General features: G+C 36.5%; 1 protein-coding gene across 4 annotated transcripts in view; it reads right to left on the reverse strand.

The window, feature by feature from the left end:
- Positions 1 to 358: 358 nt before the first annotated feature.
- The window catches only part of CHM (CHM Rab escort protein), a 196,161-nt gene continuing 170,541 nt past the window's right edge, over positions 359 to 25,978 (reverse strand). For all 4 annotated transcript variants that reach the window (XM_048213444.2, XM_048213445.2, XM_057312932.1 and 1 more), the window contains 3 exons: positions 16,841 to 16,939; positions 11,101 to 11,261; positions 359 to 3,879 (listed from right to left, as the gene is read on the reverse strand). In XM_048213444.2, coding sequence (XP_048069401.1) covers positions 3,688 to 3,879; positions 11,101 to 11,261; positions 16,841 to 16,939 — 452 coding nt within the window. In that variant the 3' untranslated portion in view covers positions 359 to 3,687. The remainder of the gene's footprint in view (positions 3,880 to 11,100; positions 11,262 to 16,840; positions 16,940 to 25,978) is intronic.

Below are 25,978 nucleotides of genomic sequence, written 5' to 3' on the forward strand. Positions count from 1 at the left end.
ATTTCAGGTTCTCATTCACCAAGTAAATATGAAAAACATTTCATAATCTCATATACTAAGTGAGATGTGAAAACAGTTTGTAGGCAATCAATGTACTATAAAGCCATAGCCCATTCCTCAAGCACCAATTTCAAACAGAATGAAGTCTGATCCTGGCATCTAGAACAATATGCTAAGTGAACCAACCCAGGTATCATTTGATTGCCTTTCTCACAAACCTGACAGTTGACAAATGCTTAGAAACAAAACCAAGTATGCAACTGGAAAATTAAATCAATGAATAAATCAGTTCCAAGACAATCTTTAATTTCTTGGCATATATGCAAAGTTTTAATATTAAAAAATAGGAAACCACACCTGAAAGGCATCAAAACACTTTTATTTCCTCTGAAAACTTACTGCTACAGTGTGAAAATTATGAATAATCATATTTATGCCTCTGAAGTGCATATAAGAAAATTAACCAAGAGTAGAGATAAATTATTCAATATCAATAGCAGTAAATAACTTATTTATAAGAAAATTGTTTAATTCCCGCTTTAAAGGATCAATACTACTCAGCGATCAAATTTCAACAAAATTTTTTGAGGTCTTTAGGACTTTAGACAAAGGGCTGCCTTCTTGGGAACTATAGCTATGACAGAAGTTGTAATCATTAGCATGGTCATTATTTTAGATAAAGGGCTGCTAATCTCAGAAACTACCATTCTAGAAGTTAACCATTAACATGGCCATTTTACTATGGGCAACTAAATATCATCTGAGACGGGGAAAATTGTAACTCAGTTTTCCTATAGAAAATACCTACATTTATAGTATCTACCTACCTACCTATTTGCTTTTCTGGGCAGGCATACCAACTAGATAAAGACACAGTAGCAACATAGGTAACTGGTTTTCAAACAGATCACTAAACTGAATGTTATTATCATTTTTGGTTAATAAGCATGTATAACTAAACATTTTAAACACATGAATCAAAATTCTTTGATGACGATATTCAAAATGTTAAATTAGCTACTGAACTTTCTGTATCACACACAATGTTATCAACTTTATTCATATAACTTCAGGCTTATGGTTTTACAACAAAACCAAAACGTTTTTCTTCTTTTGGCTTAAAACTATGAAAAAAAAAAGATTTATTTGCAGTAATTAAGATAGCTGAAAAGAAAGCTCTTAGAATAATTTCTATTATATTCTGAGGCAACAGGATATATCTAAAGTTCTCTAACGCAATGTTTTTTAACAGTTGTGTAATATTTTAATCACTAATCATATTGAGGAGCTTTTAAACATTTAAATAGTATTTAATAAATAACCTGGAAGAGAGACTGTGGTGCTGGCTAATGGATAAAATAGGGTACAATATAGGTTAGGCCATGAGACCACAGAGCATCTCCTTCCTTATCTACCTATAAACAGCTGCAGTAAAGCTATCATAGTCTTTGTAGTTATTATTCTGGGCCTACTCTGCTTGGTTACTTACATAAATGTGTATGCTGCATTCAAGAGGCCTTAACTCTTAGACTATAACAAAGTACAATATCTTAATTGGTGCAACTTACTGCAATTGTATTCAGACTCAATACTTTCATATAGTGGAACCTTTTATATTGCTTGTATTGAGGGGCAGGGCCAATACCTGGTGCTTCTAGGCACATGGCATAGTTGCGTTTCAGGAAATATGATTTAAGAAAGATATGAATGTATATTAACAAAATGGATTATAATGCAATTCTACAATTCCTGATTTGTAGGACATTAAAGGGGAAAAGAGAGGAAGAGAGAGGGCCAGATAGGAGATGGGGTGTACATGGGCAGAGGAATTAGGAGCAGCCTGAGAGGCTGGGAAGGTTTTCCTTCCATCTGGATTCAGCTATATCCCCAGGGGATGGGAAAGGTGAGGTAAGAGCTACATTCCTTGGTTCTTCCCATTTTCTATGAATCTCTGACCTGACGGAGCTAGCTTTCTTTAAGACCTTTTCTGAAATCTGGAGAGGTCACAGCCTCACTGCAACTACGTGCTTTCTACTGTAGCAATGGCTCTCTGATTGGTAATGTAGGCCAGAACGCACAAAAAAATTTTTATATATTTAACTACTGAAATAAATTCAAACTATTGCTCAAAAAGAGCAAACCATCAGAACTTGGCATCTGGAAAAATTTTAAGAGTCACTGTCATTGTAACTAGATTTGGTGGCTATGTATAGCCCCTACATTTTTATGTTAAGTGTATATTAGAGCTTACCAACTGTCATACTGTATTCAGAGTCCTTAGTGGTTCAGATTTACCTAAGCAGAAAATGAATATGAAGAATTTATAGCATGCTTTCCTTCCAAGATTCAAAACCACAATTCCATGTTGCTATCTTTACTGGTCTATAAAATACCAATTTAGGAAATAGTTTTTTTTTTTTTTTTTTAAAGATTTTATTTATTTATGTGACAGAGAGACAGCCAGCGAGAGAGGGAACACAGCAGGGGGAGTGGGAGAGGAAGAAGCAGGCCCCCAGCAGAGGAGCCCGATGTGGGACTCGATCCCGGTACGCCGGGATCACGCCCTGAGCCGAAGGCAGACGCCTTAACGACTGCGCTACCCAGGCGCCCCAGGAAATAGTTTTTTAAAAAAGCTTAGTTGCAATAAAAACACTGTGATCTATTGTGTTGGGGGAGTTGACAGTAAACAATTATTTGCCACATGAGACTTTTGATATTCACCTCCAAGTCAAGGAGAAAACAACTTTCCCCCCCCAGAAATACCATTCTAAGGATTACACTGCATTTATCTTCAAAACTATTCTCCTACAGTAGGCAACATGTTACTATTTCTACCTTACATACAGAGAAAGTGAGGCCTGCAAGTTAAACAATTTGTATAATATCATCAGTAGTAATAGCTAGGACTAAATTGGGTCCATATACAATTAGGCTTTAGTTACCTGACTAGACAGAATTTCCATATACTGATGAGCATATCCAAATCTTTCCTTCCATTTCTTCAATCTTATAAGCTTTCCTAGAGTGTAAATGATTCACATACAAATATCATTACTAACATTAAGAAATGCTGAGTAATGGACTCATGATTTGTAAATATGAGTACTTTAATACTGGCATTTTCAATAATTCTCAAGATAGAAAATAAGCCTCTATTCCAAACATAGGCTCCTGCCTAGATCATGATACTTTAGCTTTCCTCAACTACATTTACATGTGCTTTTATCATTCGTGTTATCATGCCCATACCCATAAAGAAAATAGAATTAAAATAATCAAAGGAAATATGTGACCTGATTCTGAAGATGCGGCTTTCAAACAAAGATTCAAAGTGGTAAGCAAAAGCTTTCTGAATATGACAGAATTATTAACAACGCAGAGGTACACTTTCATATCCATAGCTACTATACTCCTGGGAACCAATCCATTTATATTTATCTGCTAATTCTACAGGTTTGGTATCTTAAATTAGCAGGCAGGCCAATGTGCTTTATAAGTGTTTTGTGTTTTTACAATGTCCTCTTTAAGGAAAATCCCCCTTTGGATTTCTATGACCTGCTTCACTTGATAATTATGTATGTCAACTGGCTGCTGTTTTCTAACATTTTTCAAACAGTTCTTTCATGAAGAAGACTCTGAGGCCAGGAGGGATTTCCAAAGTGGGGTATTCAGTTTGGTGTATATCTATTACTGAGAGGTCTCCTCTGGGTTTCCCAGGCTTGTGCTTTCCTTGGGAGTCTCTGAGTTAGCTTCTGGTATGACACTGAATTCAGAGGTCTCCGATTGTAAACTGTCCCCATCAATGATAATGTCTTCAGGATTTGGTGGGGGTGGACAGAAGTCTTCATTGGGGCAGATTAGCTGGAAAAGTCTTTCAGCCTGGCAAGGGAAGAAAGGACACAATAGTTTTTGGATATCAGCTTAAAATGTATATGCCTTTCTGCGATTATTAAAAAAATGAATTACCACCGGGGATGTACTGTATGGTGACTAACATAATATAATAAAAAATCATTATTAAATGGAAAAAAAATGAATTACCACCCTTGAAAATTTCTTTAAGTTATAGAACTTTGTCAAGTATACATGACCTTCTGAAAATCTGCTTTCAGAACTCCATGACTTCTCCCCAATTCTATGCATGCATGCAGGCCCACCCTTAAGTATTATCAGTACTTGATCAGATTATCAGGTGTTAGATAGCTGAGAATTTAAGGACATTCATTCTACAAGGATGGTAGAAATATAATTTCCTTTAATACTCTTTATGCAAATTTCCAATAGAGCCTATTTGTGATAGCTGTAAAATCAAACAGCATATAATTTTAATAAGTCATTATTAAAATCAAGAAAATTATTTGTTCAACTATTTGTTTTTTATTTTATTTTATTTTTTTTAAAAGATTTTATTTATTTATTTGACAGAGATAGACAGCCAGCGAGAGAGGGAACACAAGCAGGGGGAGTGGGAGAGGAAGAAGCAGGCTCATAGCGGAGAAGCCTGATGTGGGGCTCGATCCCATAACACCGGGATCATGCCCTGAGCCGAAGGCAGACGCTTAACCGCTGTGCCACCCAGGCACCCCAACTATTTGCTTTTCTGGTATAATTTAACTCCCCCTGGGCATTAAGGAGAATATCATGGTGTTCAAGATCATGGAGTCTGAATAGACGGCCATGTGCAAATGCTGGTTCTGCCACTTAGTAGCAATACAATTTGGGGGAATGCTTAATCAACTTCTGAGCCTTGCTTTCCTTGTCTATGAAATGGCAGAGGCTAAGCCTCTATATATGGAGCTGTTATCACTGTTATTAATAATAATAATAGCTAAAAGGTCAAGATTTTATTTTATTTTTAAAGATTTATTTATTGAGAGAGAGAGACAAAGCATGGGGGGGCAGGGAGGGGGGCGAGGAGAGGAAGAGAATCTCTAGCAGACTCTGCCAACACTGGCCAATAGGGTCCTATGTGGGGGCTTGATCTCATGGACCTGAGCCGAAACCAAGAGTCAAAGGCTTAACCAACTGAGCCACCCAGGAGCCCCAAAATGTCAAGACCTAAGGTGAGCTTAGTCTGGCACGTAAGAGAATAAGAAACCGAATGTGATTTTAATGAACAACACACACACACACACAAGCAAATGTGACAAGAAACATTGCTATTCTATTCTAAACATATCCTTACTTTTATTTAGATGAGTACAGCTCATTGTTAGATTAGGGTCCCTGCCATACTAGGGAGCTTGCACTCTATCCCCTTGGTAAACAAAAGTCATTAAACCATTTTAAGGTATATGCTTGTTTTAAAGGCAACAGTGTCTTCTCTACCACTTTAATCCTTCTTCCTGACATGAACGCAAAGTCATCCCTTAGGCCAGGAGTTGACAACTATAGTCCATAGGCCAAATTCAGCCTGCTATTCCTGTAAATAAGGTTTTACTGAACACAGCCACTCTCATTCATTTATCTATTTTTTGTGGGTGCTTTTGCACTACTGTGCAGCACTTCTGTAGCTGCAGAAGAGACAGTAGGAGCTGTAAAATCTAAACTATTTACCATCTGGCCATCTACAGTTGGTAGACTCAGGTGGTTGGTCCATCAGGTAATTAAAAGTGACATTCCTTGGGAGCGGGTAGAGGGATACTGAACAAACTTTTGAGCTTTGATGTGAAGTTGCAAGAAGGGACAGAGAGAAAAATACTTTCCTATCTTCAGTATAATTCAAGGGTATATTTTTTGGACGTGCCATTTTACTGTGACTATTTTGAAACTAAATATTGAGATGCCTGCTTTGCTCTCCACCCCAGGAACGCACCACAGGTCTTCGCTGGAGAAACTTAGCTCCTAGAAGCAGGAGTACTGAGGTCAGAGCCTCTATCTCATCCTTTTGTTCCTCTTTTTGTCTTTTATCTCAACCTTGTCTGCCTATAGAAGTTATCCCTCCCTCTTACTTCCTTTCACTCTGTATGCAATCAATGGCCAAATCCTGACAATCTTATCTCTTAGCTCTTGACTCATTATTTTTTCTTCCCTATAGATACAGCCCAGGCATGTATCATCTTTCCCTTAAACAACTGCAACATCTCAGAAATGGTCACCTTGCCTCTAAGATTCCCCCATGTAATCCATTTCCATGCTGCCTTCAGAGGGGGTCTATGGAAATGAAATTCTGGTTATGCCACTTTTTGGCTTCAAAGTCTTCAATGACTCCCCATTTCTTAAAAGGATAAAAACCCAAATCTTTGCTATGGCATACAAAACTCTGCAGGCCTATTTCTCTGGTCTTACCATTCACTCCATCCCATCTTCACCTCTCAGACTTTTTGCTTCACTAATACCTATTTATGTGCACTTTCTTAAACACACCATGACGTTTCTATCATGGATTGGTGCAGATGCTGGAATGTTTCAATTATCTTCCATTTGTGTGGGGGAATTGCTGCTTATCTTTTATATCCCTCTCTGCAGTTCTTTGACTCCTAAATAGAGCTCATGGCTCCTCTGTATCATTTTTGAATTTTGGATATTATTCTATTATTGCATATACTGTACTGCATTATCTTTTGTTTACATGTTCTTCTTTACTAGTCAGTGATTCCTCCAGGGATGACAAGGACTGGGTTTTAATCAACTCTGGATCCTTAGTTCCTGGTGTGGAGTAGTGTCCCAATATACATTTTTTTTTTTAATGAACTAAAGAACTTTTAAAACTCCAGTTCCTGTGTGTCTCACACCTTGTCTCCCTTTTGTTACCTACCTGTAGGATACATTTCCCCCTGGACCTCAGTCCCTGTGGCTGGATTCCACACTCTGTTTCCATATATCCTTGTCATAATCTGTCTAACTGCTAATCAACTTCAGGCTACTGCACCACCCTTACTTGTTTTCTACCTGCCTGTGGAACTCTCACCATCAGCCCATCTGCCACTGGCCCTCACTGATGACAATTTCCTACAGCCAGCCTCCAGCCCTTCCCATCTCCCCTCTCTAACTGCTGGAATCTTTTAGGGTCAACTGCTGTGCTCTGGAAGGTCTATCTAATACTTCTTGGTCTTCTGCATTTCATTTGTCAACTAAGCCTCCATTGTGAGAGTTGTCATAAATAGAGGTTAGTTCAGAGTAGTTAATTGTTAACTTTGAATCCTTTTTGCCCCCCCCCTTTTTTCAGAAAGAGAGAACATCAGCGGGGAGGGATAGAGTGAGAGGGAGAGAATCGCAAGCAGGCTTCATGCCCAGCATGGACCATGACTCTGAGATCATGACCTGAACCGAAATCAAGAGTCAGATGCTCAACTAACTGAACTACCCAGGCACCCCAATACTTTTTGCCCTTTTAAGCCAAGTTGAAGAGTAGAGAGTTTCATGTAGTTAAAAAAATTAAAAAGGAATAATTATATTGTGACTTGGTTTCTTTATATCGGGAAGTATGGAGAGGACACACTGAGATACTGAAGACATTCCTATGTTTATTTAACATACATCTAGACAAAACAAAAAATATTTTGTCAATCTAGCAGTTTAATGTATTTAGAATGTACCCACATTAACAAGATAAAAATAGCACAGCACACTAGATCAGTGTACAAGCAATGGGGTCCAACAGACCTGAGTTTCAGTTCTGGTTCACAAATTTACCAGATCCATTACCTTTGTACAAGTTATTTAGCCCCTTTAGGTCTTAGTTCCCTCATCTGTAAAACAGGCATGTCACAGATACTTACCTCATAGGGTTGTGAGGACCAAATGAAATAATATACATGTGATGCTTAAGATACTGTCTGGTATACAGAAAATGTGCAGTGAATGGTAGCTTTAGAAAATGTGACACCTGAAATTTCCCTCTCCCTCAATGGCATGAGAAAGTTAATGATACTGCAATATGTGAGCAACTTGATAGGTCATATGATCTATAAAACTAGTCTTCAACTTAAAAATTCTGTATCAAAAGTCATAAACAAATTGCTAATATGCCATAAAGACAACATTCTAAATGGTGGGTAGGCTGCCCACATCAGCCAATTTAAACCATTTTACACCTGAAATATAATAGAAGGAGGACATTACTATATAATTATTCTTGTTCTCATGGTAGTGATACCTCCTAGGAGATGGGGGCTCCTGAAGGAGGAGTGAGTTATCAATGCCCTTGGGAGTAACAACTATAGACCAGTCTGTTCACCAGTATGCGTGGGTAAATGAGACACTACCTGTATTAAGAAAAGAGACATCATCATACGTCAGTTTCAGAAAAAAAACCCCAAAACCCTAAAGTAACAAACTATAAAAACCAGCAAGTCACAGAATCACAATTATCAATTAGGCTACTTAGGCTAGCGTCATTGTGGTGATAATAAAGAATGTCTTGGTGTGCACAACTTTAACCTGTATTAAACACAGACCACTTTATATTTTTAGTATGTTTTCAAATCATAAATAGTTCCATATGAACACAAGGGAGGCAGGTCTATGCTATTCAACATCTATACATTTACAAATAGGAAAAGTAGATGCAAACTTGCTAACTGGTAAAATAAACCATTTGTAAAAAAAATAAATAAAAAAGAAATCTGCAGGTGCTTATGTTTGTTACACAGACAAAGCCTAGGTGATGCTCTAACAGCTTTTATAGACAATGTGGAAAACAGAATTTATCAATTAGTGACTAGGATGGACACAGGATGAAATACAGGAATCAGAACACAAGTTTATTTAAATACACTGGCTATTTGTAAATATTATTACTGATGCCCTTTAAAGTAGGTATATGGGTAGTAAGGAGGGCACGTATTGCATGGTGCACTGGGTGTTATACGCAACTAATGAATCATCGAACTTTACATCAGAAACCAGGGATGTACTGTATGGTGACTAACATAATAAAAAAACATTAAAATAAAAAAAAATAAATAAAGTAGGTATATTTCTCCCCAAACTGATATGAGGTTTAAAGCTATATAATAATTTAAAACTACTCATATTTAATAGTATATAATTAGTACCAAAAGTAGCATTATTATTGTTTTGTACTATGATAACACTAAAGTCTATCTTCTTGGGAAGCAAATTACCTCATAAAAAAATTATCCTTCAATTATAATCTAGCTGGTAGTTAAGATCACATTAGTACTTGCATAATAAGCCCTTATGTAAAAAGCCTTCCCATTTTGGTTAAAAAACATTACAGTCCACTCAGGAATAAAAATGACCTAAGCTAGGGGTGCCTGGATGACTCAGTCAGTTAAGCATCCTACTCTTTTTTTTTTTATTTTAATAATGATTTTTATTATATTATGTTAGTCACCATACAGTACATCCCCGAGCATCCTACTCTTGATTTCAGCTCAGGTCATGATCTCAGCGTCAGGAGATGGAGCTCCACATCAGGCTCTGCACTCAGTGGGAGTCTGCTTCTCTCCCTCTGTCCCTCTGTGCACATGCTCTCTAAAATTAATAAATAATCTTTTTAAAAAAAATGCCCTAAGCTATCTGGCTGAAAACATGTTGGCAATTCCACTTGGAAAAAAGCAGAGCATCAAGCAAAAATGCCTTGGGCATTTTAAGCCATAAATGTAGAACTTGAACCATCTTGGGTTCCTATTAAACTAATTGAATGATGGATGACTTCCCACTTTTGATATCACTGGCTGAACAGGATTATCAAGGATCACCATTAGACTCTGAAGATGAGAAACAAAGAATCAGGCAAAAAAAACTATAGATACGTGGGGTCATGGCCTTGCCACTGTGATTAAAAATTAAAGGGTCAATGAGGCCATTTGCTCCTATGAGATCCCTGCCACTAGCTGGATTGAAACTTCCATCTGTAGTCTTAAATGTTAAATTATCCACTTACTGATTCAGTAGACAGATATGCCAACTGTATCTGTGAAAAGTTTAGACTTGTGCCTCAAAAAATATATATTTTCTGTTCTTCTCTTCCTGTCAGGTACAGAGAAGTGTATTTATATACACAAATGGATCTTCATCTAAATAGAATCATAGTTCACTTTCGTCAGCTTGTGTTGGCTTGTGCTATACCAGGTCACAGCCCTGCCCAAAAGTGCTGTCACAAAATTCCACCTTGATTTACCATATTCCTCAGCAGCTATGACAGTAACTTTTGGCACACCAGCTTGTGTCAAAGCATTAAAGGAATCATGTTAACTCTGAGAAACTGTAAGTTACATGTTCTTTTCCAAAGTAAGAAAATGCCTTAAGACCATCTAAAAATTACATTTTGTATGTGATTACACTCCTTCTGAAATCACTCAGAGGTTAACAAAGAAAAACGGTTAGTGTATTTCAAAATAATAAAACAATAGGCCAACAGTTTAAATTAGAAGCAACGTTTCTTTAGAAAACTAGTATAACTTTCATTTTTCAGAATATTTATTTCTAATATCTTCCATCCTTACTCCCACAATGGAACTCATAAATGCTCTCTTGCAAATTCATCATTATAGTCAAGAATGTGAAAATATGGGGCGCCTGGGTGGCACAGCGGTTGGGCGTCTGCCTTCGGCTCAGGGCGTGATCCCGGCGATCTGGGATCGAGCCCCACATCAGGCTCTTCTGCTATAAGCCTGCTTCTTCCTCTCCCACTCCCCCTGCTTGTGTTCCCTCTCTTGCTGGCTGTCTCTATCTCTGTCAAATAAATAATATCTTTAAAAAAAAAAAAAAAGAATGTGAAAATATGGGGCGCCTGGGTGGTGCAGTCGTTAAGCGTCTGTCTTTGGCTCAGGGCATGATCCCAGTGTTCTGGGATTGAGCCCCGCATCGGGCTCCTCCACTGGGAGCCTGCTTCTTCCTCTCCCACTCCCCCTGCTTGTGTTCCCTCTTTTGCTGGCTGTCTCTGTCAAATAAATAAATAAAATCTTAAAAAAAAAAAAGAATGTGAAAATACTGGATACTATATTTAAAGTATATTTAAAGAAGCTTTGTCATTCACAGGAAAAAGTTTGGGGGCAAGTTACAGAGATGATATTACATGACAAGCTTTTCTAGTCTTTTTTTTTTTACCACATCCCAGAGGAAAAAACAATTCATTCTCCCTACCACACCAACTTTTTAACACAAAACTGAAAAACACCAACAGCTTACCTGTTTGACTGCATTATCATTTCCTAAACCACAGTCTGGGCCAGAGCAGACATAAACGTTGGACGGTAAATTATTATAAGAGTTCCTGCTGACATCTGAAGAATCTCTCATATTGAAGTAAAGAGCCCACAGAAGTCTTGGTTTCTCAACTTCTTCATTTTCTAAATGTAGACATAAATTTTACTCATATATGAAGCACAATAAGCTTGTCAATTAATACAATATGTAGACAATTACTAACAAAGCCATGATTATACAGTGTAGTAAATCAGAGCTTCGTGTGTAAAAAATATAAATCTTTATCCACACTCTAATAACGTGTATATATTTCAAGCAATGATGGCTTTTCAACCTAAGACAAGTTAGATTTTAAAAATTATTTTGATTTCTAGTAAGTTACTTAACTATTAACTCCAATTGTGTTCTGTTTTTTTTTAATAATAATTTATTATGTTACGTTAGTCACCGTATAGTACATCCTTAGTTTTTGATGCAATGTTCCATGATTCATTATTTGCGTATAACACCCAGTGCACCATGCAATACGTGCCCTCCTTAATACCCATCACCGGCCTATCCCATTCCCCCACCCCCCTCCCCTCTGAAGTCCTCAGTTTGTTTCCCAGAGTCCATAGTTTCTCGTGGTTCATTCCCCCTTCTGTTTACCGCCCCCTTCGTTCTTCCCTTCCTTCTCCTACCAATCTTCTTATTTCTATTATTTCTCCACAGCAGTATCAAAGTGCTTCTGAACACACTCATCCTTAAATTATGCCACTAAAGAAGATAACAAATTTTTTTGTTTTACATAAACAAACCAACTTGAAAAATTATTTATTAAGTCAATGATCTATACAGGATTATGAGATGTCCAGAAGAGACAAATCTATAGAGACAGGAAGTAGATTAGTGGTTACTTAGTGCTGGGGGAATTGGGGTAAATGAGGGATGACTGCCAACAGGTGTGGGGTTTCTATTTTGGGTGACAGAAATATTCTAAAATTGACTGTGGTGATGTTTGAACCATTTGGTGAATATATTAAAAAACACTGAATTTTACACTTTAGGTGGGTGAACTGGACTGTACCTCAATAAAGCAGTTATTAAAAATAGTATATGCAGGATTAACTCACTGATACCATAACTCACTAACACTTTGTCCTACTGGATTATAAAATGAACCAAATGAACCACGAGAGACTATGGACTCCAGGACACAAACTGAGGGTTTTAGGGCGTGGGGTGGGGGGATAGACTAGACCAATGAAGGGTATTAAGGAGGGCATGTATTGCATGGAGCACTGGGTGTTATACTCATGGAGCACTGGGTGTTATACTCATGGAGCACTGGGTGTTATATGCAAACAATGAATCATGGAACACTACATCAAAAACTATAGAGATGCACGGATAAAGCAGACTCAGTCCTTAGTCTCTTGATTTTTCATGTTCCCTAATACAAAGGGCCTGGCATACAACAGACATTCAATGAACAATTTCTATATTGATTTTCATCCTGTTTTCAAGTATAATCAAAGTATGATGTGCTTATTAAAAGGTTCAACCTCATTAATACCTAAAACCTATTTTTTGCTATCTTAAAAATTATTTCCTTGCCATTCTTCCTTAGAAATATTATAATTAAATTTTCTTTGCTTGAAAACAGAAAACATTGCTGTTAAAAGTATTGACCTCAGGATCTTTTTTAGCCTGAATCTGAACAAAAATTCGAATTCTGTACAATGATAACAATGGATGTATATTAAGATTACCCAAGACCATGGGGCACCTTGTGAATCATAAAGAAAATGCAAAAGGTGTAATTATCTAGTTAATTAGCTCTTATTGTTAAATTGGTAATCAATGTAGCAAAATTCACAGCTAATTGCAGTATTCAATAAAGAATGCCCAATTCCCCAATTCAGGATAAGTAAGATTTTGTTATATTTAATTTAAAACATCTCTACTGCAAGAATACCAAATATGTTATTTTTCTAGTTCATTTTAAATAATCTGCAATTATTAGTGTGACAGGATGATGTCCCTTCCTAATGCTAAGATCTATGAGCCTAAGGTATCACTAACTTCATATAAACACATGACAGATGGTAAAACCTATTTACTGACAAAATAAAGGAACATAAGGAACTCATATTTCACATCTAAAACCATATGGCTCTTAGTAAATTTATTGGTTTTAAGTTCAGTTTCACTAAATCTTATGGGAAGATAATTAAACATACCACCTGTGATTTGCACCACCAGAATCCAGGAGCATTGCAGAAAAGTGGGCTAAGGTCTGGAATTCCTTTAATATTGCCCACTCCATTTCTAAGCATACATGAAGAGAGTTTATCTTGTATTTCATGAAAGTTCCAGCTCAAAGGAGGACTTTCACTCAAAAGAAGTTGGGAAAAATGAATAATCCAATAGATTATAGGAAGAAATTTCATAGAGGTTGAAGCACTGAGAAGGAACCAGGAGGAAGATGAAAAGTTGACACAGGCTGAAGATAAATGCTCTAGATAGAAGGGGGTTATCAGGCTTTGACCTTAAAACCCTCAAAAAGACATAAAATTGCTTCATCTTTCTTTGAGGTCAGCTGGAAGGCAGAGAGATAGTTGAAAAAATAACATGCAGTTGTGAACTACAGTTGTCAAAAAAATATTAAAGCTGCTGAGGTTTGGCTAGGAATACATCACCTAACCAGGAGTAGAACTGGTTTTCTTTAATAGCTCATTTCATCAATTAGGTAGAGTAAAGAACTGAAGACGTAATAGGTCATTTAGAATAAGATCTCAGGCAAATTAAACTGGGTTAAGTACAGAATAAGGCAGGCAGAAAAAAATCAACAATGGCATACCAAATACAAGCCATAAATGGTCTACAGTTACATGCCATACTTAGGAAGAGACTATTTTCGCAACGTAGCAGAGTAGCATGAGGCCAAGAGTGTAGGAGACTGTCATAGCTTGTGACGTAGTCTGGATACCAGAAATACAGAAAGGAATTAAGATAAGGCATTTGACTTTTGAGCCCAACAATTACCTAACATCCTCAACAGCCACAGACCTCAAAATAACACCTATAAGGGTAATTTTTGTTTTTAGGTGGTTTTGTTTTTTTGAGGTAGGAAATGGGATAATTCCACATGCCATGCACAATCAAGGGAAAAAGAGAAAGAACATGGTGCAGTAATCATACTACATTGCAGACATTTCAAGATATAGTACTAATGAAATTCTTGTTTCAGTTCACATAGAAAATCTCAACTTCCTGGGTAAAATAAGAAACCATTTAGGAGAGTTATACCATTGCTCACTCAGTCCTTTGAAGGATATTCTGAAGTCTGGAAGAATACAGACTGGTATGAATGGTGAGCAATCACCTAATTTTCTCACCTGTACAATCAGGTTCATTAAACATAACACATCTGAAATTTCTTTGGACCAGGAAATAGGGAAGGGTTTAGAGATCTTTGATGTTCCTAAAGGAGGCTGGGAAGTAGGGCTCTTGGAAGTACTGGTACAACTGCTTCTTAAGACAGCATATGTTAAGAGCTCCAGCTGATACCTTAAATGTGAAAAAGTAAATAGAAGGAATAGAGGGAATACCATTCACAAACCTACTGGAATTTCTTAGATACACCAGCAAAGAAGTACTGTATTTCAGAAGAGAACATTATCTTTTACAATAGACTTCCTTGCAAGGTAACTAGGCTGACTTTCACAAAGGCTTATGAAGCACAGCACTGAACAGAATGTAGAACTCTAAAAGAAAAAATAAGCTCAAGTAGTATCATTCTTTTGGCACACATTTTAAAACAAACTATTTACAATGCTCTAAAGCATAAGATTTCATCACTATCAAGTAATTAAAACATAATAATAAAAGCCGTTAATCTGTGAAAATAGGTGCTTTTGCTACAGAGAAGAATGTGCTTAATGCACTAAAAGTTGATATTGCTCATAAAGTTGTTTCTCATTTAGGCAGGAAAATGAATTGAGCTCTCTTCTCCAGGTGACTTTGCCTCTTTGACCTGCCATGGCCCAGTGCTCACTTTATCTGGTGATTCATTTTCAATAACTCCAACAGTATTTGTTCTGACATTTTAATTAAAATATGACCACTACCTCATCCTGATGATAAAAAGGCCTATGTGTCAGTGAAAACTAGCTTTTCAGTGCCTCAGTGCACCTGAGGACCCCTCTGAGCACATAGTTCTTACTAAAGAATTTCACTCAGGTTCTAAACAATACATCATTTCAAAATGGGATCACTTTAACCATTAAGATTAATGCTTAAAAATCTAAAATGACTAGAGGATGCTAAGTAATGAATATGTAATTTCCTCAGCTTGTTTTTTTACAAGAAAATTAAATGCATTTAAAAAGTGAAGAGCAATGATACAAGATTCAAATTTAGTGTATTATTGGGACTACCACAAAAAGGAAAATTTATGAAAAATTTCAGAAACGAGGGAAAAAATTCAGTTTTTAAAAGCAAGGTAATCAAAGCCAAGGACAAAACCATGATTCCATATTAGGTTTAAGAATATTGTCATGTTTCTACGGTATGGTGACTAACATAGAACATAATAAAAATTATTATTAAAAAAAAGCACACACACAAAAAAGAATATTATATTTCATAACTTTGCAATCAAGTTTTTAACAATGATCCAAATACTTATATGAGACTTTCTAATGAATAAAATGTAAATATGAAACAAACTAAATTCCAAACTAAAGTGAAATAAAGTTTCAGATTTCAGGATTTTATTCATGTGGCAGAAAAAGAAATTATATTGATATTAGTTCTTAAAAATGGAGTTTTCTATGTAAATATAAATGCCCCACTATATACTATCTCTGCATTAAGAAAACAAATAAGACACATAGGAGATAAACTAAAAGAAAATACAACAGGCAGGAGTAAATAAATGGTTGCTTGAACAAACCCAAAGGAAACGAAGATATATGACTCAGTGAGGAAACTGGTCATGATTCAAGTGGACACGCAAATCCTAAAATGAAAATCACTCTCGCTTCATATAAATGAATAATATCCATTAGGCTACTTTTTGATCACTTACACACAAAATACACTCCAATTTGTTCCATTCATAGCTACAAGAGCTCCCCTATGATATGAGGAGAAAAGTTTAAAAATCTGTTGTTGAAAAACATTTTTCCACCATGAATAAGTAGCATAGTGGCATATATATTTTGAGAGCTAAATATTTATCACATCACTAGCAAGCTACACATAAAAGGACAATTCTTAGGAAGGATTCCTACATTTGTCAATTAATACTGTAATATTATCTCAGCTTTTTTTAAAATGAAAATAACTTTTTCTGATAAAGATATACTCTTTGTATAATATCTGTAAAATGAAGAAAATTAAAAGGAAAGAAATAAAAGTTGTCCATATTTCCACCAAAACTGAGACTTAGAATCTTTTTTCCTATGCATGTATATAGGCATATAAATGCATATTTTTTGCATTTAATTATAGACATGTTGTATGTGAAACATACATTTTTCCTTTACCATTACAGAGTGAACATTTTCCCATTTTTAGGAAGAGAATGTGCTCATTCATGCTACTAAAACGTGTAATGACTGTTTCTGAATACATCACATTTCAGTCCAGGTTGCAGAAACCTTCATGAGATATCTAAGAGGTGTAAAGTTGTTATATTACCTTTTCATCATGAATCGCTGATTATTATTCTTACCTATCTCCGTTTCAGTATATGGAGTAAACAATTTCTGCACAACTGGTTCTAAATCTTCTCTTGCTGTTTTAGAAGTTGTACAAGTCAAATGAACCAAATCTGTTTAAAAAAAATAATATCTTGAGTTCCTGCTTACACACATTTCACTGTGTAACATTATTTTCAAGGCACTAAACTGGTGCCAGGGGAAAAAGAGAACTGAGCAAGTCATGGCTCCCGCCTTTAAGGAGTTTATATTCTAGTGATGGGGAACATGTAAAAACCGTAACAATATGCTACATGTGTTAATAGCTAACATATGTGTTAACTAATAATTAAGAGCACATTAAGACCCAAGAGGAAGTAGCAGTTAGTGGTTCATTCTGTAAAACTAGCAGAGTAGAAAAGATTAGGAAACCATTTATTCATAGAAAGAGCTTAACTTATCCTTATAACATTCTCAAAGAGGCTGGATAAAGGATTGCTAAGCAAAATAACTGTAAAAAAGATTGAAAATGGAGTATTTATTTACCTCGAGAACACAGTTCATATTCTTCAGACGGAAGAATCCATTTATATAAACTTTACTGATAAGTTAGCATACCTATTCATTATAGGGTTTTCTAAGAAACCTTTTTGGGGAACACTGTTGACTTAGTTTGAGTGATACATATACTTGAAAGTCCATAAATGGCACAAGTGAAAGCAGTATATAGTATTTAGACCCCAAATCACTTCCTTTTTGCATTTACAGATTCATGGGGCCTGGCCTTGGAGAATGTTTGCACGAGAGAATGAATATCATGCACAAAATAGGCCCTTCACGGAGGTAAAATACGTAGCCTAATACACTTAGAATTGCTAAAGGCCAACACACAAATATAAAGAAAGGACTAAGGGGATCCCTAAATGGGAGAAATTCTTATTGACCAAGAAAGGGCCTGGGGCAGGATAAAATAGTAACAGAAAGAATATATTAGAGAACGATGTAAGTACTGAGAAATTCTTTCCCCTGAAACACCAGCAGAAAAGTATACCCACTTCTTTTCTGAAAGTTTAGACCAGTAGACTTTTTTTTTTAAACCCCAGGAAGACAGTTCAAAGCTTATCATGGAAGTTGACATCAGAAATGGATTCTCATTATCAAAATTCTTTCTATTCTAAGCATAAATTGAGGACTCAATAACCATCTGAGCTAAAATCAAATTTTGTAGTATTTTTTTTCAGGTCCACCAAAAAAAGTGATATTGTAAGAAGGTTTCTATTTTATGTGAGTATAGTTTTTACATGACTGTAACAATGATTCCCATTGATTCTGGGATACAGTAAGACACATGGTACTATCATTTCAAAAGGTATAACAACATTCACAACAAAATCATTCCTTTTTTTTTTTTAAAGATTTTATTTATTTATTTCACAGAGACAGCCAGCGAGAGAGGGAACACAAGCAGGGGGAGTGGAAGAGGAAGAAGCAGGCTCCTAGCCACGGAGCCTGATGTGGGGTTCGATCCCAGAACTCTGGGATCACGCCCTGAGCCGAAGGCAGACGCTTAACGACTGCACCACCCAAGCGCCCCAACAAAATTATTCCTGATTAACTAAAATTTTTCAAATGCCATATAACTTTGCTGGGGAGTTTAAACTCCCTAGGTAATTGCTGAATTAAATGAGGTATATGACTACGAAGGCAGAAATCGCTGATTAAACTTGAGAGAAATTGTCCTGTCTCATAAAATACCAATATCCATGCCAAAGTTCTCAATTTTCCAGTTCTTCCTATTCAATTAATGTGTACTAGGGAAAAAGCAGATGAACATGAATATAAATAAAAGTATATTTTGAATATCTTAACAGTACACTACTGGTTCCGTTTAACAGGATATATAAAAGAAATATATACTGGAGTAATTACATCCTTTTGTTTTGTAACAATATATCATAGTTTGGTTCAGGGAGTGCCACCAAAAATTTCTAGTAGTCAAGTCAGATTAACATCTTACACTTAATGAGTTTTATAACAATTCTTAGAAAGAGAGGTGCCTGGGTGGCTCAGTTGGTTAAGCATCTGCCTTCAGCTCAGGTCATGATCCAGGGGTCCTGGGATTGAGCCCTTTCCTTTGTCCAGCTCCCTGGTCAGCGGGGAGTCTGATTCTTCCTCTCCCTTTGTCCCTCCCCCTGCTCATGCTCTCTCTAATAAATAAATAAAATCTTTAAAAAAAATTCTTAGAAATACTAAAGACATTCATAACCTGAATTCTAATGTCTAAGCATTGATTCTGATTAGATGTTACATTATTAACTGATCTACAAATTTAAGGTATAAACAACTATTTTTTTCCCCCTACACTTCCTGCTTTTTCTGTTAAGATCAAATTAATATAGACTACTACTTATTTAGGAAGTTATCCTCATGGTAATCACAAACCCCAAAACTATAATAGATACACCAAAAATTAGGAGAAAGAAAGCCAAACATAACACTACAGAAACTCATCAATCAGAAAGAAAGCAAGCGAGAGAAAAGAACTACAAAACAACCAGAAAACAATGAACAAAATGGCAATAGTGATACCTATCAATAATTATCTTAAATGCATTATGGGACTTTAATTCTTCTCCACAAAATTAACTTGCTCAATAAATGCTAAAAATGACTACAAATTAGATCAGAGGGGCTAAATGCTTTCCTAAAAGCATTACACTACACCAATCAATAACTATTACTAAGATTGCAGAAGATACAACAGAAGTAAAAATATTACCCACTGGCATCATGTGATATTATAAGTGACTCAAAAACTTTTAAACCTTGGCTCCACTTTTTATAAAAACTATGCTCCTTTTACTTCATTTAGCAACTGCTTAAAGTCTTAATGGTCTGAAAGATGAGGAAATGTATTCTCTATCACAACTTCTCTGCTGGCAATACTACTTAGATTTGATTGGCATTAAAGAAACCTTAGCGCAAAATAAGTTTTAATTCATAGAAAGTAACAGTAATACTTAAAAAAGTTTGGTGAATGGAGTGCTAGTCACAATCAGTACCACTGAAACAAAGGTATCTGAAATTCACAAGTCTGACATCACTCAACAGGAAACTAAAAATACCACCATGCTTTCAGGTCTCTAAAACTGGGATTAGAACACTGATCTCTCATATAATAAGCTATTGCCCTTTAACAAGTTTTAGTTTTTGTTCTAAAATACAAAAGAACCAGGATTTCTACTCAGAGTTTGCATGACAATAATGAGCACATTTAAAAGTGACAAAAGTGCCCTCAAACACCACTAGATAAAAGAGAAGGAGAAAGAGATGGGGGGGAGAGAGAGAGAGAGGGAGAGAGAGAGACAGAGAAGCTCATAAGGAAATGCACAAGAACACTTCCCCAAAGCCACTGGCTGGAAACAAGAGGGGCTGATTTTCATGAGTTTTTGCAAGCAGTGGCCTCAAAGACTGGAGTTTGAGAGGTCCACAGGCTCGGCTGTGATAGAGCACTGAGAGCACTGCCCTACTCCTGGAGAGAAGGCAGAAAACTAACTCCAGGACAGACAGAGCAATCTGAGGATCACCTAAGGCACACAGAAGAGAGACTCTTAACTCTTTTTGGAGCTCATCTGGGAGAGGTGGCATTCACAGAGACACCTCTCCAGGTACAAAAGAGCCAGCAGGCACCACTTCCATCCCTTCCCCCTCATCATAGGCACAGAGACATCTGCTGAAAGCAGCTAACTCAGACACCGTCTGTTTAACTTGTTTGCTCCAAATCCCAGGCACCTGCACTCTAATGCCCTTCTTGTTTAAACCCGCATCTGTCCCAGCGCAGTGAGACCATCCCCCAAAAGACCAGTGCAGGCCCCCACCACGGCACTTCCCTAAAATTTGGAGTTTTAAAAGTTAGCAGACTTGGCTCAGACAGAGCCCAAAGTGCACTGCACTGCTCCAGGCAGGCAAGCAACGCAGAGGCAGCATGAAAGCAGAGGCACCATGAAAACACCAATCTGAATAATACTTGAAACGCACAAGAGGAAATTATTCCCTCTTCTGGGAGTGCTTCCCTGAGAGCAGCAGCACAGAGACCACCCTCCAGGGACAAAGGACCTGGCTGGCGCCATTTCCCTCCTCCACCAAATCCTACCCACCCTGCAGTCTGCTGGTACTACTTTGCTCCTGCAAGTGTGCGTAAGTCCCAGTGCAACAGGCCCCTTCCCCAGAAGACCAATAGAAATCCCCCCCCACACCACGTATACTGACCAGAGAGTTCAGCAAGGCTTCAGTTCTAGTGGAAGTAACACCAGGTCTCATTTAACAAGTAGACCAGAGTACGCCTAGTTAAAACTACCTACACACTGACCAAGGTCCAAACAATCCCCTCCCCACTGCAGGCAAGGAGAGCCTCTGCAGAGGCTTGCTTGAAGAACAGAACAGTGGAAATGCAGCAGCAGAGTGCACAAGGCACACACCAGAGACACTCGCAAGTCCCTGAACATTCTATGACCTCTTCATAAAGCCATTACTCTCAGAAGGAAACATAACAGGCCTTTCTAACACAGTGAAGACAGAGACTTAGATAAAATGCCAAGACAGAAGAATTCATCTCAAAAGAAAGAACAAGAAAAGGTCACAGCCAGGGATGTAACTGAATAGATACAAGTAAAATGCCTGGAGATTTTAAACCAACAATCATAATGATACTCACCATGCTTGAGAAAAGAATGTAAGACTTCAGGGAGGCCCTTACCACAGAGATAAAGGAGTTTAAAAAAAGTCAGAAATGAAAAATGTAATAACTGAGATTCTTTTTTTTAATAATTGAGATTCTAAAAAGACTGGATGTAATGACAACAAGGACAGAAGCAGAGGAATGACTGCGTGATACAGAAAACAGAACAATGGAAAATAAAAAAGCTGAAGAAAATAAAGAAAGAATTATTGATCACAAGAACACACAGGGAACTCAGTGACTCCATCAAATGTAGTAACATTTGTCTAATAGGAGTCCAACAAAAAAAGGGAGAAAATGGGGCAGAAGGTTTATTTGAGGAAATAATCGATAAAAACTTCCCTAACCTAGGGAAAAAAACAAACATTCAAATCCAGGAGGCACATGGAACTCCCACCAAAATAAACAAAAGCAGGCCAACACTAAGACATATTGTAGTGAAAATTGCAAAATACAGTGATAAAGAATAAATCCTAAAAACAGCAACACAAACAAGTCCCTAACTTACAAGGGAAGACCCTTGAAAGGCTAGCTGCAGATCATTCCACAGACTTGGCAAGCCAGAAGGGAGTGGCGTAATATATTCAACTTGCTGAATGGGAAAAATCTGTAGCGAAGAATACTCTATCCAGCAAGGCTATCATTCAGAATAGAAGGAGGGATAAAGAGTTTCTCAAACAAAAACTAAAGGAGTACCCCCAAATTACTAGAATTCATACAGCAATTCAGCAACATGGCAGGGTACAAAATCAATGCACAGAAATCAGTTGCATTTCTATACACTAACAATGTGACTGAAGAAAGAGAAATTAAGGAATCAATTGAATTTATAATAGCACCAAAAACCATAAGATACCTAGGAATAAACCTAACCAAAGAGGTAAAGGATCTACACTCTAGAAACTACAGAACACTTATGAAAGAAACTGAAGAAGACACAAAGAGATGGAAAAACATTCCATGCTCATGGATCGGAAGAATAAACATTGTTAAAATGTCTATGCTGCCCAGAGCAATCTACACTTTCAATGTCATCCCTATCAAAACACCATCGATATTTTTCACAGAACTGGGACAAACAACCCTAAAATTTGTATGGAACCAGAAAAGACCCCGAATCACCAGGGGATTGTTGAAAAAGAAAACCAAAGCTGGGGACATCACAATGCCTGACTTCAAGCTCTGTTACAAAGCTGTGATCATCAAGACAGCATGGTATTGGCACAAAAACAGACACAAAGACCAGTGGAATGGAACAGAGACCCCAGAAATGGACCCTCAACTCTATGGTCAACTAATCTTCAACAAAGCAGGAAAGAATATCCATTGGAAAAAAGACCGTCTCTTCAATAAATGGTGCTGGGAAAAATTGGACAGCCACATGCAGAAGAATGAAACTGGACCATTCTCTTACACCATACACAAAGATAAACTCCAAATGGATGAAAGACCTAAATGTGAGACAGGAATCCATCAAAATCCTAGAGCATAGGCAGCAACCTCTCTGACATTGGTCACAGCAACTTCTTTCAAGACATGTTTACAAAGGCAAGGGAAACAAAAATGAAAATGAACTTGTGGGACTTCATCAAGATAAAAAGCTTCTGCACAGCAAAGGAAACAGTCTACAAAACTAAGAGGCAACCCACGGAATGGGAGAAAGATACCTGCAAATGACATTACAGATAAAGGGCTGGCATCCAAGATCTATAAAGAACTTCTCGAATCATGGAACACTACATCAAAAACTAATGATGTACTGTATGGTGACTAACATAAAAAAAAAAAGAACTTCTCAAACTTAACACCCAAAAACAAATAATCCAGTCAAAAAATGGGCAGAAGACATGAACAGACACTTCTCCATACAAAACATACAAATGGCTAACAGACACATGAAAAAAAATGTTCAACATCACTAGCCATCAGGGAAATACGAATCAAAACCAGGATGAGATACCATCTTATACCTATCAGAATGGCTAAAATGAACAACAGAGGAAATTAACAGATGTTGGCAAGGATACAGAGAAAGGGGAACTCTTACATTGTTGATGGGAATGCAAACTGATGAAGCCACTCTGGAAAACAGTATGGAAGTTCCTCAAAAGTTAAAAACCCTAATGACCCAGCAATTGCACTACTAGATATTTGCCCAAAGGATACAAAAATACTGATTTAAAGGAGGACACGCACCCAATACTTATAGCAGCATTATCAACAATAGCCAAACTATGGGAAGAGCCCAAATGTCCATCAGCCAATGAATGAATAAAGAAGATGGTATGTGAAATACTACTCACCCAATCAAAAAGAATAAAATGAATAAAATCTTACCATCTGCAATGTCGCTGATGGAGCCAGACAGAGTATATTATGGTAGAGAAAAGTCAGAGAAACAAATAGCATATGATTTCACTCATAGATGGAATTTAAGAAACAAAACAGATAAACATAGGAGAAGGGGACAAAAAATATGGGCAAGCGAACCATAAGAGACTCTTAACTCTAGAGAAAAACTGAAGGTTGATGGAGGTGAGGTGGGCAGGTGATGGGCTAAATGGGTGATGGGTATTAAGGAGCGCACCTGCTGTGATGAGCACATGGTATTACTTTTAAGTGATGAATCACTAAATTCTACTCCTGACACTGACATTACGCTATACCTTAACTAACTAGAATTTACATAAAAACTTGAAACAAACACAGAAGAGGAAAAAATACTTATTAAATATCATGAATTTTATTAATATATGCTATGTATACATATTTAGTTATATATTAGTAATTGGCAATAACATGTAGTCTATATCAATATAGTATTATTATACATATTATATATAATTATATAATACATGTTTTATATGTTTATACACAATGAAATACTACGCAGCCATAAAACGGATAAGATTTTGCTATTTGGACCGACCTGTACAATGTTATTCTAATTGAAATAAATCAGACTGAGAAAGACAAATACCATATGATTACATTCTTATCTGGAGTCTAATGAAAAAAGAAATGAATAAACAAGCAAAAAACAGAATCAGACTTATAAATACAGAGATCAGACTGATGGTTGTCAGTGGGAAGGGGGGTGATGTGATGGACAAAATGGATGACGGGGAGAGGGAGATAGAGTCTTCCAATTACGGAATAAACAAGTCACGGGAATAAAAGGCATAGCATAGCGAATATGGTCACTGATATTGTAGTAGCCCTGTATGGGAAGAGATGGTAGCTATATTTGTGGGGAGCACAGCATAATGCATAGGGAAGTTGAACTCCTTTGTTATACACCTGAAACTAATGTACCATTGTGTCACCTACATTCAAAATTTTTTAAGTGAAAACATATTTCTTGAGTTTTATAAGTGCCATATACTGTTCACATGAATCTGATCCTTAAAACAGTCCTGAGGTCTAGATACTATCATTATCCCTATTTTATAGATGGGGAAACTGAGGCACAGAAAGATTAAGCAACTTGCCTAAGTCATTCAGCTATCATATAAAAGAGATAGGATTTGAACCCAGCCTATGTTCTCAACTACCATATAATAGTGTATTGTCCGAATTCATCTTCCTGGTTAACTGAACTGTTTAGCTGCCCTGGAAGTACCTTTCATAGACTATTTCTATACCATATGAAAGTAAACTCTTACACTTACAGTTTTACAAATTCAAAATAAAGTCAAAGATAAGGCAATATGACATCCATGAAAAGTCATTAAAGAGACTAAAAAGTGAGAATAAACAATGTATTTTAATGTCTTAAGCGCATTTTTGGCCATATACTTAAAACTACAGTGCATCTGCATAGCATAGGATAAGGAACAGAAAGTCTAAAATATGTGCTCTGTAAAAATAAAAATTAAAATTGCTTAACAATTGATCACTTGCTTTGTTAATGACTAAAGATTAAACCAATTTTAGTATTACACTCGAATACATGATTTTTATGATATTTTCTACTCTGAATAAGAAATTTGTATTTATTTGGTATATTTTTGTCAAATAAATCTGATTTTATGCATTAAAATTCTGACTGATCACAATACAAAAAATTGCTGAAAAACTGAAAATACTGTGAGAATTATATATTGTATCTTATTACACAATGCCTACAATTTCCTAAACAGGATCTTCTCTTTAACAAACACTACAAAATGAATTTTATGTATTAGACGTTACTGAATGCAACACAGTAACTGAATAGTATTTAATGTAAAGTACCACAGTATTTGTCAACCCTCAATTAAACTACAAAAAGTTACAAAATTCTACCTTGTTCTTAATGGAAAGAAAGTAGAAGTTGGTGCTGATTCAAGAATGGGTGAATTTGATGAGCTGATACTGAAAAAAGATAAAGATAAACTGAGTATGAGAATTAATCAAGAAGTGAGAATATTCTCAGAAAGAATAACGTAAAATC

This window comes from Ursus arctos, chromosome X (assembly GCF_023065955.2).
Source record: "Ursus arctos isolate Adak ecotype North America chromosome X, UrsArc2.0, whole genome shotgun sequence".
Taxonomy (NCBI): domain Eukaryota; kingdom Metazoa; phylum Chordata; class Mammalia; order Carnivora; family Ursidae; genus Ursus; species Ursus arctos.